Genomic DNA, 15773 nt, shown 5'->3' on the forward strand with positions numbered 1-15773 from the left:
ATGGCTTCTATGTAATAAACTTCTTTTCTCTGTCCTTCACCATATCTCTTTATTTGCATATGGAGGTGAATGGCGGACTTAATTTGGCACTACTGGACTTTCAGTCTGGGGTCTAAAACCCAGTTTTAGCACCAGCCCAACAGAGCTAGACAACTGAGGACTTAGCCATGTGTACCATCTAGGGGTTGCTAAAAGGAACTTGAGTGGTGGACATTTAGGGGGTAGAGGCCAAGGAATGAACTAGAGATACCTAAAGATGGCAGACACCTGTCAAGGATCACTGTGGCTGAACCATCCCCACTGAGGGGATGGTTTAATTTCCAGTAGAGGGCACCAAAGACAGGCTGCAACAGCACCACAGCTGGTTCTTGGGAACTGACTAACAGTATACTAAGTTTTTATTTGTTTTTGCCAGTCCTGGGGCTTGAACTCAGGCCTGAGCACTGTCCCTGAGCTTCTTTGCTCAAGGCTAGCACTTTACCACTTGAGCCACAGCACCACTTCCAGGTTTTTCTGCTTATGTGGTACTGAGGAATTGAACCCAGGGCTTCATGCATGTTAGGCAGGCACTCTAGCACTAAGCCACATTCTCAGCCCCCCCCCCATCCCCACAAATATTTTGCATATACAAAGTACCTGATCCTCACTACAACCTCTAAGAATGTAGCATTATCCTCATTTCATAGATGAAATAATGAATATTAGGAAGGGTTCCTTGCCTCCCTTACCAGTGTGCTCTGGACACTTTCTCTTCACTTGATCTTTCTCTTTCCTTTTTTTTCTCTATACCTCCACTGCCTCTTTCTGCTAAGGTCTCAATGCTTAAAGAGGTGCACCTCTCTGCTGGTGCCTTTCAATAGCTAGGTTTACTTCTTTTTTTTTTTTTTTTTTTTTTTTTGCTTATGTGGTGCTGAGGAATCGAACCCAGGGCCTCTGGCATGCAAGGCAAGCGCTCTACCACTGAGCCACCTTCCCAGCCCCGGTTTACTTCTTTTCTATAGCCTGTACAATCCTCAATGATGCAGACTTCTTCACCCTACTGAGCATAGAAAGTCCAAGCCTCTTCCACCATCCTTGCTCACTCTTGATTGGGTATGTTGGATCAGGTCTGTCCGGGCAAGTAGCAGATGCAGGCCTGAGAAGCTCACGCACATCATTGCTCCCAGAGGCGCCAAAAGTGGAATCAACAACAGACAAAGCTCCCCTTCAACCCTATGATGAAAGCCCCAGGAGCTTCTCAGCTATTAATTGACCTGTCACTGCACTCACAGCTCAAGTGGGCACTCAGCATGTCTTTACTGAATGACTTATTTTGGAATAACTTTTTCCAATGATTGCCAACCCTTCTGTTACACAGGTTATATGCAGGTGCTAGGGTCTGAAAAATCACAGGACTTTTTATATTCTCTGATAATCCACCCAGAGGGACATTTCCAGCAGCACACATTAAAATCTTTGTCCCCTCCCCCTTATCTTCAGCTTTGAGATTTAGTTCGAACTTGTCCCCCAAAAAATGTTTTTCAAGTGGGCACTCAGCATGTCTTTACTGAATGACTTATTTTGGAATAACTTTTTCCAATGATTGCCAACCCTTCTGTTACACAGGTTATATGCAGGTGCTAGGGTCTGAAAAATCACAGGACTTTTTATATTCTCTGATAATCCACCCAGAGGGACATTTCCAGCAGCACACATTAAAATCTTTGTCCCCTCCCCCTTATCTTCAGCTTTGAGATTTAGTTCGAACTTGTCCCCCAAAAAATGTTTTTCAACACCCATCTACATAATACTAGTATAGTAGAGAGACGGTTAATTATTATGAAGTACAAAGCAGCAACTAAAAGTGAAGGAGACAGAATAGGGAGGGGGAAAAAGGCCAGCTGAAGGCTCACATCTGTAATGCTACCTACTTGGGAGATGGAAGATCATAGTTCAAGGACATCCTGGGCAAAAAGTCTGTGAGACATCACCTCAACCAATAATAACTGGGAATGTGTCCCTGTCATCCTACTTACAGAGAAAGCAAAAGCAGGAAGACCCCGGTGGATAAACAGGATAGCCTATTAGGAAAATATCAAAAGCAGAAAAGGCTGTCGACACGGCTCAAGTAGTAGAGCAAAAAGTCATGAGTTCAAACCCTAGGACCACTAAAACAATTTAAAAAGGAAGGAAGGAAAAGAAAAAGGCCAATTTAAGAACAATATGTATTAGGTTAAAACAAAACCATATCAACAAAAATGCACTAGTATCACAACATGGATATCGTCATTGGAGCTATCCTCTCGCGTATTGAAAGAAAGAACTTACAAACAGGACAGCCAAAGCTATAAACCTCTAAGAACCTCACAGCCTTGGATTAGCAATGACCGGTTCGGCACACAGTAGGTACTCCGTACCCGAGGTGCTGCTGAAGCAAAAGTGGAAGAACAACACAAGAAAACGCGTTCCTGGTGCACAGCAGTTCGGGATGGAGCCGGAATCGTGCCTAAATCCTACCGAACCCGGAAGCATTCCCACACCAAAGCGCAACACGCGTCATTCCCCCCACCCCCACCTCTACGCTTGCGCTGCACAGGTCTGCAAGCCAGCCAATCAGGTAGCGAGCTTTGTTCTGGCGGCTGGACTTCCTGCTGCAGCACGCACACGTAAAGTGGAAGCCCCGCCCCGGAACTGCGGTGGGCTCTGCAGCTGAGTCGCCACGGCGGAGTCGAGCGCGAGGAGGCGGCTGGCGAGTCCGCACGGTGAGGGCCCGCCCGGTGAGGCCTGGCGCGGTGAGGGCCGGGTGGAGACCGAGTCCAGCTCCGGAGATCCTGGGGCTCCTACCATGGACTTTCCCCAGGGTGTTGAGTTCCCTGGGTTCCCTGGGCCTCCCTGGGAGGCCGCCGGTTCCGGGTACCTGGCCGAGCTGCGTGGCTGTCCCCCGCGTTCGGAGCTCCTCCCTGGGGCGTCCGAGCCCGCAAGCCTCACCTTTGACCGGGGGAGGGGGGGGTCTCGCGCCGTGCGGTACTTGAGGGGGGAGCGAGACCCTGGAGTGCACGGCAAGTCGCGGGTCTTCGCGGCTTCGCCCGACCCCAGGGCCAGGCACCCTGACTCTCCTTCCCCCCCCCCTCCGACCCCACCCGTGTCGTCTGTGCGCCCCGCCGGTCGGTGGTGGTGGGATTGTCAGTGGAAACAGGTTTGTGCGCGTGCGCGGCGGGCCCCGCCCCCGCCCTCGTGCTGGGGGCGCCATGCTCCGGGAATTTGACGTGCGTCACTGGCTCCTTAGGCCCGAGAGCCCGGGGCTCATCCTCACCCCAGGATGCCCGCGGGGAAACTGAGGCCCCTGACACCCTCGCGCACAACACCCACACCCGGAACCCGGCACGCGGCGCGTCCAGATATGAACCGACGTTTATCTTTGGTTTTTCTGCAGAATCGATTCTTGTCTGCTCCAAAAACAGGAGAGCCCGGATCAAGTTCCACCCAAACGAGTTGCGCTCCAAGGTTCTTTTAAATGACTTAAAATGGAATGACAAAAGTCGGATGGGTTTTTAACAACCATTTGGCAAAGGCCATATCATGATGGAACCAGGCATTTGTCTTCTTAAGAGGGAAGCTCAATGCATCTTATTTTTAAGTGATCTTTAAGTAGTTGTACGAAGGGGTTTTGATTCTACAAATCTATGTTCCATGCATCTTGGTCAGTGTTCTTCCATCATTCTCCCCCATCTCTTCTAACTCCACCCATTCCCTCAAGTTACCTGGTTCCATTTTCACATCTGTATAATGACTGTATTTGTCCACCTTTCTTCTCTCCATTTGCCTATCCTTCTCCCCTTGACACCCCCCCAAAAAAAGTTTCAGTTTTCTGGTATTCATTTGTTGAGATTGTTTCTTAGTTGTTTAAAGGAGTTACACCAGGAATCTTCCTGAGTAGACTATAGTCTGTTTGTTTATGTATAGATGCATCTATACATAACTTTTTTTAATAACTTGGATCTAATGTCCACATGTAGTGCACTTTTAATGAAGAATACCCCAAATCCCTAACATACAAGCAAAAAACACATCTCAGATCTTCATTCTCTGCAGTGTGACCTCTGTATGGCAAGCCTCATTTGCCCTACTTTTCATAGTTTAAATTACTTGTATAAGCCATAAAAATCCATATTATCACATCCCTCCCCCTTTTAAAGAGCAAAACAAGCTTCAGAGCCGAGTAAGAAGCCCTGTTTAAGCCCCCCCCCCCCCCACACACACATTCATGTTGGATCTGGAATCTGCGTTTAGTTCCTAATGCTTAATAGGTTGCTTAGAGAATATCTGTTGCCCCTGAACACTATTCTTTTACATCACCACCTAAAGGAACATTGTTTTTCTTCTTTCCAGCAACCATGAAGTTGAAGGAGACAAAATCAAGGCATAAACCATCAAGTCGTGACAAATTTCAGACAAAGGGCATCAAAGTTGTAGGAAAATGGAAGCAGGTGGAGATCGATCCAAATGTATTTGCAGATGGACAGATGGATGACTTGGTGTGCTTTGAGGAATTGACAGATTACCAGTTGGTCTCCTCTGGCAAGAATCCTTCTGGTCTGTTTTCTGAGCAGTCTCCCAAGAAGAGAAAGGCACAAGCTATTTCAGAGGAGGAGGAGGAGGAGGAGGAAGAGGGAGGAGGAGAGTCTAGTAGTCCAAAGAAAAAGATGAAATTGAAGAAGCATAAAGATGGACTGGTTACCGAAGGAACCGCTGCTCAGAAAGAGTTGGAAATCAAAGGTGCTGGGCCAGAGCCCCAGGGAGAAGATATTGTTTGTTCTGATCCAAAGGTAGAGGAGATGGTATCAGACAGCCTAGTACAGACTGTTCCAAAAAAGAAGAAAAGCAAAGGGAAAAAAAAATTACAGCCTTCTCAAAGCACTGTAGCTAAGGTGCCCAAAACAGCAAAGACATGGATGCCTGAAGTGCACGACCAGAAGGCCGATGTTTCAGCTTGGAAGAACCTGTTTGTGCCCAAACCTGTTCTCCGAGCACTTAGCTTTCTAGGCTTCTCTGCGCCAACACCAATTCAGGCTCTGACCTTGGCACCTGCCATTCGTGACAAACTGGACATCCTTGGTGCTGCTGAGACAGGTAAGGGAAGATCTGGCCAGGGCAGGAAAGCTGATTTGAGTCTAGAGCTGCTAGTAGGCTGGAAGATTGGGGGAGGGGGGTCTGTTAGCATACCCACAAAAGCAATGGTGAATAAAAGTGTTGAGAGGTCAGCCATCTCTGGTCTGAAATTTGCCCCTTCTTGATTATGGTACTCAAATTTCTCTATGAACTCCTATAAAATGAAGATAAAATCACCACTTGTTGCAAAGGGTAAATGCTAAAGTTTATACAGTACGTTATAAGTATTAGGCAAATGGTATTTTTCCCCCTGTTCTTTAGCCTTTTCTAAATAAGGCTCAGATCAGTCTGCTGAAGAGAGAGAGAGAGATCTTCACTCGTGTAGTAAGGAAAAAATTGTCTTTAATCTCAAGAAGTTGTTCAAACTTAAAAAGAGTTGCTATGGGAGTTGATGAGTTTCTTCTCATTGGAAGATTTGAGTGCGCTGAATAGTCACAAGAAAACATACAGCCTTGTTTTCCCTCCTTTATTGGTTTCATTATCTGGGTATCACAGTCATCACTGATGTCCTCAGGTATTAAACTTCTTGGGCTGGCCTAATTATATATTTTCTCTGGCAGCCTGGCCTGGAGGAACTTGTAGAGTAGAAGGACTGGTCAAGTGATTTATGACTTATTTCATTGTTCGTTATTCTGTGGGAAAAATAAACTGCACACAAAAGTATGCACATCTTTTGACTGACATGTTTTGTTTTGTTTTACTTGTAAGGAAGTGGGAAAACGCTTGCCTTTGCTATTCCAATGATTCATGCAGTGTTACAGTGGCATAAGGGAAAGGCTATACCCATCTCATGTAACACTGGAGTGCCATCAGGAGAGATGAAGACTGAGGCTGAAATCGAAGCTGGTACATTGCCTGATGAGACTGGAACTCAGATTGAAGACCCACTCAGTGAGGCTGGAGCTAAGGCCAGAGCCAAGATTGGTGCCTCTGTCTCAGACCAGGAAGTGGTCTTCCGTAATGATGATGATGATGATGATGCTGGTGAAGGGCCTTCTTCTCTGATCAAGGAGGAGCCTGCCCCCGAACAGAAGGAGAATGAAGAGAAGCATGATGAAGAACAGACTGGAGAATTAAATCGGGAGTTGGATGACAACTCTGGTACCTGCAAAGTTCGTCCACAGCGTCCTTTGCTTGGACTGGTTCTAACTCCCACTCGAGAGCTGGCTGTCCAGGTCAAACAACATATTGATGCTGTGGCTAAGTTTACAGGTGAGGTTTAGTTGTGCTTAATACTTCCTAAGCAAATCTTAGATGTGAGGTAGTCCAGATGGCTCCTGCTGTCTGGGGAATCCATCCTCAACTGCCATAGAATTAAGCCTTCATTTTGCTTTTCCTTCTCTCCCATCAATTAAATGTGGTTGTCTGGTTCATTTTGTGTATTTGGATAACTATATAATCATTCACTTACATGGCTACTGGTAGGGTTATTTGCTTATGTTCCAGTCACTAACCAATTAGGTTTTCAACTGTTTTGTTGCCAAGGGTTAGTGTTTTCCTATTGATTTGCTTATAGTGAGTTGCTGGTAAAAGGCACTTAAAGACATTGAGGGAGGAAGGGGGCAAAGCTCTGTCCAGTCTAACTTTTTGTCTTCTGCAGCACCTAGCACAGGAGGTAACATCAGTAAATGTCTAGTTAAGACTTTAATAAAATTTTGTGATGACCATAGGTGATAGTATTGAGAGTAATAAGTAAGAAAAGAGGGATAGAGGGATGAGGAACAAAGATGGAAGATCTGAGTCTAATTAAGGTGAAAGAATTTCACAGCCAGGAGCTGGTGGCTCATGCCTGTAATCCTAGCTACTCAGGAGACTGAGATCTGAGGAGCGTTGTTCGAAACCAGCCCTGATAAGATAGTCTGTGAGACTCTTATCCCCAATTAACCAGCAGAAAACTGGAAGTGGAGCTGTGGCTATATGCATGCTAATAAGGATTCTTCTTACACCTGTCTTGGGGCATGAACTCGGGCTGAGTGCTCTCCCTGAGATTTTTTTTTTTGCTCAAAGATAGCATTCTACTACTTGTCACAGCTCCATTTCCAGCTTTTTGGTGGTTAGGTGGAGATAAGAGTCTCATGGATTTTTCCTGCCCCGGCTGGCTTCAAACCATAGTCCCCAGCTCTCGGCCTCCTGAATAGCTAGAATTACAGGCGTGAGCCACTGGAGTCCAGTTCTTTTTCTTTTCTTTTCTTTGTTTTTTAAGAATCAAGTCCTATAGAAAGTAATTTGAGTTGAATGTAGTGGCCCACATCTATAATCGCAGCACTAGGGAGACTGAGACAGGAGAATTGAAAGTTCAAGGGTACCTTGGGTTACATAAAATTACTGTCTCAAACTCGGGTACTGTTTTCTCAGTTCTTCCAAAGAGGCTAAAGCCCTTCTAGACACATAGGGGATTAACTTACTGGATATAATTGGTGCTTGGGGTAGAGATTAACAACTGCCAGGTTGTGTAAATAAAGTTTCATTGGAAACTATCTTCACCGATGGCTACATATCACCTGTGAGTGCTTATTACTTCTATGTCTGCTTTTTTGCTACAATGAAAGAGTGGAGGTCAGTAATGTTTGCTAGTGAGCTTTGAAGGAAAAAATAGCTGATCCCTGCCTTAAGGTAAGAACTTAGTTTTCTCGGAATTCCTTAGAGGCAGAGTGCTCAATGTAATTTTAATTTTATACTAATAAAAGCATTTAATTACCAAGATCTTAGTGAAGTCACTTTGCTTTACCTGTATGATACTACAGGTGATTACTGAGAGAAGTCCTCTATTAGGGAGAAAAACAATCCTGGGTACTAGAAGAGCTTCAGATTCCTTCCAGTTGAGGAGCTGAGAAGGGTTTCCTAGCAGTTATGTTATAGCTGCAGCTAACTTCCTTCCATTCTGCATTGTAGTGCATGGACCACTGCTCATGTTTCCCAGAGCTTTAGAGGTAAGCATGACTGGGTTCAAGTTCAGCCTTTCTGATGTAATTGGAAAGAAGAGTAGAAAGAAATGAGGCTGGAGGAGTAAACAGGGTCCAAACCACAGAGTTTTGGTAAACCATGTAGGAGTGGGTTGAGCAGTCAGTCCAAGCCAGTCTTTCAGCACTCTCCTGGAGCAAGTAGCACATTAACCATGTAAGAAAATAAGTAGCCAGACTGAACAACAGTGACCCTTATGTTTTCTGCCCACAGGAATTAAAACGGCTATTTTGGTTGGTGGGATGTCCACACAGAAACAGCAGCGCATGCTGAACCGCCACCCCGAGATAGTGGTTGCCACTCCAGGCCGGCTGTGGGAGCTAATTAAAGAAAAGCACTCCCATTTGAGCAACCTCCGGCAGCTGAGGTGAGAGATGAAAACTCTCCCCCTCTCTCTCCACTTTTAGCGACTGAGGGAGAATAGTTGAGGCACAGTGTGATGGAGTGGTTACTGCATATCATGTGGATGGATGAGTGCATTTAGTTGGTAGAAGGAGTGTATATGGTTCCCCTTAGCTGCCATTAGCCTAAGATGTGTCTGTCTATATCTGTAGGTGCCTGGTAGTGGATGAGGCTGACCGGATGGTTGAAAAAGGCCACTTTGCGGAGCTCTCCCAGCTGCTAGAGATGCTTAATGACTCCCAGTACAACCCAAAGAGACAGACGCTTATTTTTTCGGCCACACTGACCCTGGTGCATCAAGCTCCTGCTCGAATCCTGCATAAGAAGCACATAAAGAAAATAGACAAAACTGCCAAACTCGACCTTCTCGTGCAGAAAATTGGTCTGAGGGGCAAGCCAAAAGTCATTGACCTCACAAGAAATGAGGGTACAGTGGAGACATTGACAGAGACCAAGATCCATTGTGAGGCAGATGAGAAAGATTTCTACCTGTATTACTTTCTCATGCAGTATCCTGGCCGCAGCTTGGTGTTTGCCAACAGCATCTCCTGTATCAAACGCCTCTCTGGGCTCCTCAAGGTCCTGGATATCATGCCGCTGACCCTACATGCCTGCATGCACCAGAAGCAGAGGCTCAGAAACCTGGAGCAGTTTGCCAGTTTGGAAGAGTAAGTCAGCCATATCCCAGAGTCCTGGCCTCTAGCCCCAGCATTGGGGGGGGGGGGGGGGAAGGGGGGGCTAGGATGAAGGGGAATAAATGGTAGGAAGCTCTCTTGTACCACAGAGCCCTTTTCAGCAAAAGTCTTCTTGTATTTATTAAGCACAGTATTTGGAATCCAAAGCCCTGTGATACATGATCACATCCATCCACTTCAAACATCTTAAGTTCTGGTTAAGATCAAGTCCTGAGTCCTTCCTAGCTGGAAGTAACTTGTCTTGTTTAACTTCATTTTCTTGTAGTTGGGTTAATACTAGAAGCTCCCTGAAAGGATTATATGGATAAAGTGATTGAGAATTCATGCAAGTGTTTAGAATGGTCTCTGGCACATAGTATGTGCAACAAGTCTGTCAGACTCCAGAGCACCATGCATGCTGTTTTCCCATCTGCCTTTGAGTTAAACTGATACTCAAGGAGCAGGGTGCACATTGTTTGAGGAGGGATAAGGAAGTCTGTGTGACTGGAGGGAATTAGTGGGAAGGTGCTAGGAGATGAGGCCACTGACCCAATGCACAGATGGTTTCATTTAATTTTCTGAATGCCCTTCTGTCATTGTAGAGAATGGCACATTGGTTTGTGTCAGTGAGACACAGGTTTGGATCTTGACTTCATACCTAAAAGGCTTGTACTAACTTGGAAGTTCATCTTCTGAGCCTTGATTTCTTAATTTACAAAAGGGAGATTCTAGTATTTTTTCATAGGGTGGTTGTTAAGGATGGTAGTGTTGAGAGTGCTAGCAGGTGGGGAGAATTTGACTAATGATTATTACTTATAATTATGGATTTCTGTCTGTCTCTGCGACAGCTGTGTTCTTTTGGCAACAGATGTCGCTGCTCGGGGTCTGGATATTCCTAAAGTCCAGCATGTCATCCACTACCAGGTAGGGCCATAAAGGCATCTTTCTACATTGACTATGGGGTGTTTTTTAAAGCATCGGTTAGGAGAGGGAGGAGCAATTATTGGTCTGTAGCTCTCTGAAACAGCTATTAACTGTCATCTAGTCTAGTGCTCACTGCTGCCACTTCTGGAACACAAATGAGATCCAGACTAGAAAAGATTGCTTGGCATTATCCAATGTCAGGTAGCCCTCTTCTCCAAGCTACTTTATCATTGGGTCTTAGATTTTTCTTAAGATGGGTAATAAGTATGTGCTATAGTCTGTTTTCTGTTGCGCTAATATAAAAGATCTAGGATTGGTTTTGGCTCTTAACAATGCATGCTGCAGAGTCCAGGAGCATGGTATTCATACATGCTCAGCTTCTGTGGGAATCTCAGGGTGGAAAAGCAAGCAGGTGGCAGGTGTAGAAGTTGAGCATAAGGCAGGCATAGGAAACATAGATTGATGCTTACAACAGTACTTTCTCATGGTAACCAGTCACTCAACAGCAGGAAATCATTCCCTTGAGACAGCCTGGTCCCAAATACTTCCTCCTAAGCCTCGCCTTCTGGCACTCTGAGGAATTAATCGTCATCGTGAGTTTCAGTGGGGACAAACCATATTCAAACCATAGTGTAAGAGGTTATCCTGGCACCAAGAATTAGAATGGGGTAGTTAAGACCTCCCTTGGCTTAAATTCCAGCCATGTAACTTGGTGAAGCTATTTATCACTGTTCCTCAATTTTATCATTTGCCAAATGGCAGTTGTTATACTTGAGGTCCTTTGTAAGGCAAAATAAGTTAATGTGAAGGACTTAAGAAGTCACTTGGCACATCATGAGCACTAAATGTTTAGTGGCAGTAACATTAGTATGTGCACCTAGTGAACGTCTGTCTGCACATACTTGTGTCAGGGTATGGGCTCTGGAGTCAGCCTGCCAGGGTTTGAACCTCAGCCTGATGCCACAGTTGTCTTACTTGGGGAAGGTTATTTAGCACTTCTGTTTCAGTGTCATTGTAAATTGAAAATAAAATGCCACCTGCCTCATAGGATTGTCATGACAACTAAGTTGAGCTGATGGTCAAGCATCTGAGTAAAGGTTGGCTATTACAACATTTGAAGGTGGGAGTGGGGGAGAAGGGAGATGACTATGGACATAAAGCAGAATGTACTAGGAGGTTTAAAAAACAAGTATAATAAGAGAGAAAGGCTGAGAGGAAGAATTTGGACATGCAGAGGAATGAAAGAGTTTGGACCTGTGCATATGTGGGCCTGTAGTAGTTGAGTGGTTCCTGGGGCCAGGTCACTGAAGGTCCCCAGCGTTAGGGCCAGGAGCTAGATCTTCATTCTGACACTGAACAATGGCAAGTAGATCCCATTTCTAGAACTGTGGTGAGGAGTTGATAGTAGCTGTTCAGGGTGTTGTGTTGAAAAAAAGATACTGGGCTGTTACCTGGTTCTGGTGGAGGGGCTGCCGAGTGCCTCGGGAACAGAGGAGGAGGGCATCAGCACCCATGCACTCGTATATCTACTAGCAATTGGGTTGGATGCAGTATAGCCCAGCGGCAGCATGCTGGCTCATTTCAACTTCTTCACTTCAAATCCTGCCTCCACCATTTCATTGGGTACCCCAGGGGGAATCATTTGTCCTCTGTGTTTTAGTGTCTGGTCTATAAAATGAAGATGAAGTATTTGTTTTATATTGTTATGAAGAATGCCGAATACTTAGAATTGCCTGGCCTAATACAGTCACTCAGTAACTACTGGATGTGAGTACCATCAGCGGTCACCTCTGCGAAGTTTGTGAAGAATCTGAATTTTCTTCAGCTAGGGATTATTACCATCACAGCTGAGAATTCGGACAACACTGGTGTCAGGGGAAGTGTGAGTGGTCAGGGCTCAAGATCAGATAAGAAATGACTGGCCAGGTGGAGCCAGGCCAAGGTGAGGGCCGTGAGAAGCGTAGAGCATACAGTGATGGGATTAGGGGACACGGACAACTGGGTCCACTGACCTACTGCCTAGCCAGCAGGGAGGAGGCTTTGGATTGGGAATGTGGCCATGAGAGGAAGAGGAGTGTCTGTAGCCAGCCCTCACAGCAGCACCATCACCCAGCCGCGTGCTGATCCCAGTTCTTGATTTGACAGGTCCCTCGCACTTCAGAGATTTATATCCATCGAAGTGGTCGAACTGCTCGGGCCACCCGTGAAGGCCTCAGTCTGATGCTGATTGGGCCTGAGGATGTGATCAACTTTAAGAAGATTTATAAAACACTCAAGAAAGACGAGGACATCCCACTTTTCCCTGTGCAGACAAAGTATATGGATATAGTGAAGGTGAGAGTCCAGCCCTGGTGCTGGGGGGGGGGGGGGGGGGGCGGCAGGGTGGAACTCTGGGTTCCCTTAGAGCTTCTTGTGATGATGCCCAGCAGCCACCCCAGGAAACTTGACAACAAGACTTGTGAAAAGGCTGCAAGGGTCAGGACGGAGAAATGAGGGAGTGACCAAAAGTGTGACACATTTTCTTCTCTCATCCATAGCTATTATTTAGTTGTCTGCCCTTAAAGTCTCCATATCCCTGCCTCTCACCCCTCTGGACATTGCATGAGCATGCTAGCTGCACCTGAGGGCAGCAAGGGAGTTGGTTCTCAGACAGATACTGAAGGTCTGGTACATTCTCAAGCAACAGAGCCAGTGCTTCCCAGCTTTGATGTCTATTTTAACTGAGTGGGTATTCACTGTGAGTGCTCCTTATGATGTACCATAGTGTATCGGATGCCAGAGTGGGGTAGTCCCCTCCCCAGAGGTTCACCCGCTTCTGAGACAGCCCAGTCCATGGGAAAGTTCAGGCACTAGTGGAGCATTGTCGTGGGAGAATAGGTTTCATCCTGCAGCAGAAATATGGAGAGGCAGAGAGCAGATGGAGTTCCAGAAATTATGGGAGCAGCTTCTGTGTCCTTGTCCTTGTCCCATGTCATCATTCATGGGGAGCGGGGGTGGACAGAGAGCAAGAGATGTCCTGTTACTGAAGTCTAACATCAGAGCCAATGATGGTGGGAGTTAAGGAAACCAGATATGTCATCTGGAGTTTTCCTTGGTTTCACTGTGGACCACCTGTAGGTTGGCAGTCATGCTGGGACAGGCTTGAAGAGGTATAGTTTATTGTTGAGAAGGCTGTCTTGTGATTATGTGTATGCACATGTGTGTACATAATTGCCCATATAAGTGCATTTCATAGGAAGTGAGCTGCATCTCAACACGTTTTTTAAAAATAATGGGGGTTCAAGGCATGGCTCAGTAGAGTACTACTCGATGAGCAAAAGCAGCATGTACTGAGTTTGAGTCCTGGTCTCTGACCTGAAAGAAAAGAAACAAAAATATAACTTTGGTGAGGTCTGAGTCCCCTGTTAGACAAATATTTTTTGTTACTGCCCCTCAGGAGCGAATCCGTTTAGCTCGGCAAATTGAGAAAGCTGAGTATCGAAACTTCCAGGCTTGTCTGCACAACTCTTGGCTTGAGCAGGCAGCAGCTGCCCTGGAGATTGAGCTGGAAGAAGACATGTACAAAGGTAAGGCCTTGGGTTGGTGGGGGGCCTAAGGGACGTACATTTCGCTTTTCTTGTTTTCCCTTTCAACTTCTGCCTAGTTGGAGCCATCTAAACTTCCATGGTCCTGTCAGAATCAGCAAGGAGCCCTTTCCTTCTTGCATCACAGCCCCTAGTCCTGGATTAGCCTAGATGAACCCAGTGCCCTTAGTTCCTAATGTCCTAGACTCCTAATGTCTTGTCTGCCAAGCCCTCTGCTGCCTCTGCTTCATATGGATTGCCGTGGAGCCTAGCACAGGGAGAGCACAGGCTCTCCTCTGGCCACACAGCCATGTTTGGTTCCCCTACTCCCTTAACTGAGCCATGTTATTTAACTTCCCTGTTGTGCCCATTTATTTCCTCATTGGTAACATGGAACTAATAGGGTGGTAGTGAAGATTAAAGAGTAGAAACGTCCAACAGTGCCTGGCAATAGCAGGTGCGTGATACATTTTAAGTGGTTATGTAGTATGAGTTCCTACTACACCTGCCTTCCATGCCAGCAGAGCATCTCGTTTGATCTCTGCAGTTTCATGAGGTAGCAGTTATTACCCTTTCACAGATAGGAACTAGATGCTCAGAGTGAAGGACTTGTGCATGGACCAGCTGCATCAGCTTAGACCAGTAGTCTGAGCCCTACTTTTCTGTGAGGTCCGGGTCCCTGCTTAGGCTGGAAGTGAGAGCTCTACATCTGGAACACCAAAGTGAGAGCCAGCACTCTTCCCACCAGCAATGCACCTCAGCCAAAGTGTTCACATGTCTGTGCCAAAGCCAACACAATCCTTTGGAGCCAAAGCAGTGGCTTGATGACTGGGCTAGTCCTCCTAGCTCTGGCCAGTGGAGGCCCTGACTCTTCTTGAAGATGGCTGGGTAGAGCCTGCACATCTGCATGTAGTCACAGCTCTTTACTGCAGCTCAGGGTAGACAGGTTGCAAAGAAGTAGCCTCTGTCTCCTGAGAGATCTGAGGCTATCAGGTCACCAGATAGCAAGTAAGTATAGGAAGTCAGAAAATTATCTTCTCTCAGGAGACTTGGGTTGTTTCCTTGGTTTGACAGCTAGCTAGCAATATCCTCTTAGGGGACTTCTAATGCTGAGTTGGCTTACCTGTAAACAGGATAATTCTTTGAGGGTTTTCATGGGGAATAAAGGAAAGTGTTCCTACATATCCTTCCTGCATGATTAGAAAGTACAGTTCCTGTCAAGCTAGCTAGCTCAAAGGAAGCAAGATGTTCCACATTCCAGAATAAATAGGGTCTTATTTGTATTGCGTCTCAAGGAGGAAAAGCTGACCTTCAGGAAGAGCGTCGGCGACAAAAGCAGATGAAGGTCCTGAAGAAGGAGCTGCGCCACCTGCTTGCCCAGCCATTGTTCAAAGAGGACCTAAGGACCAAGTACCCCACTCAGTCTGGCCGGCTGCCCCAGCTCATGGTTGCCCCAAGGAAAGGCGAGTCTGCTTTAAGATGCCTCTCCAAACAGAGAAAGAAGCAGCCAAAGGGCCGGCAGCAAGAGTCACCACAGCCAAGTACCAGTGCAAGTTAACTGCTCCCGCTCAGTGTTTGGTGCCTGCTCAGTGGTGTCTGTTCTCTGGTTCTGTGTAAATACTTCCCACCCTTGAGGTTCACTCGACCATCACCTGTTAGAAAAATCTCCCACTCTTCCACCCCTAGCAGGCGGGTCCTCAGCAGGACTTGTGATGTTGTCAAGAATTCTATTCAGCAGCTTAATCTGTCTGTGTTCCAGTGTTTACACGCTTTTTGTGTATTCTGCCTGACTTGCTGAATTAAAACCAATGTTGAGAGGCAGAGCGTCACCCTGATATTTGTAAACTGGAGGGGGGGGGTATTGGCCTTGTCATCAGTTTAGGAACCCCCTTGAGCCAGCACAGTGCTGGTCCCTTGAGAAGGTGGGAATAATGTCCACTGCTTCTGACTTGAGGTCAACACACATTGCTGCTAGATCTTTAGCGAGTGTGCCCTTCCCAGCAGCAGCTCATTTGCTCATCCCACCCTTCTGGGCTGTCTGAGCCACGCTAGGAAGGGGGCAGGGGAACAGGATGTCATCCCTGAGCTTCCTTCACATCAT

The 15773-nt window shown here is 46.4% G+C and overlaps 1 protein-coding gene across 6 annotated transcripts; it reads left to right on the forward strand.

Moving 5' to 3' along the window:
* The first annotated feature begins 2655 nt into the window (after positions 1-2655).
* LOC138833110 (ATP-dependent RNA helicase DDX24-like) lies at positions 2656-15493 on the forward strand. 6 transcript variants are annotated; one of them, XM_070031444.1, is made up of 10 exons: positions 2656-2741; positions 3413-3483; positions 4369-5109; positions 5857-6360; positions 8323-8476; positions 8664-9179; positions 10034-10109; positions 12255-12443; positions 13546-13675; positions 14968-15493. In XM_070031444.1, exons 3-10 carry the CDS (start codon positions 4374-4376, stop codon positions 15228-15230), a joined length of 2568 nt encoding a protein of 855 aa, XP_069887545.1. In that variant the 5' UTR covers positions 2656-2741; positions 3413-3483; positions 4369-4373; the 3' UTR covers positions 15231-15493. The 6 variants fall into 6 exon arrangements, with proteins under 6 accessions (XP_069887545.1, XP_069887548.1, XP_069887547.1 ...); XM_070031447.1 differs by having other exon boundaries at positions 3413-3470; XM_070031445.1 differs by having other exon boundaries at positions 2738-2756.
* Positions 15494-15773: the final 280 nt, after the last annotated feature.

The sequence above is a fragment of the Dipodomys merriami genome, unplaced genomic scaffold (assembly GCF_024711535.1).
Source record: "Dipodomys merriami isolate MVZ:Mamm:240054 unplaced genomic scaffold, mDipMer1.0.p SCAF_200, whole genome shotgun sequence".
NCBI lineage: Eukaryota > Metazoa > Chordata > Mammalia > Rodentia > Heteromyidae > Dipodomys > Dipodomys merriami.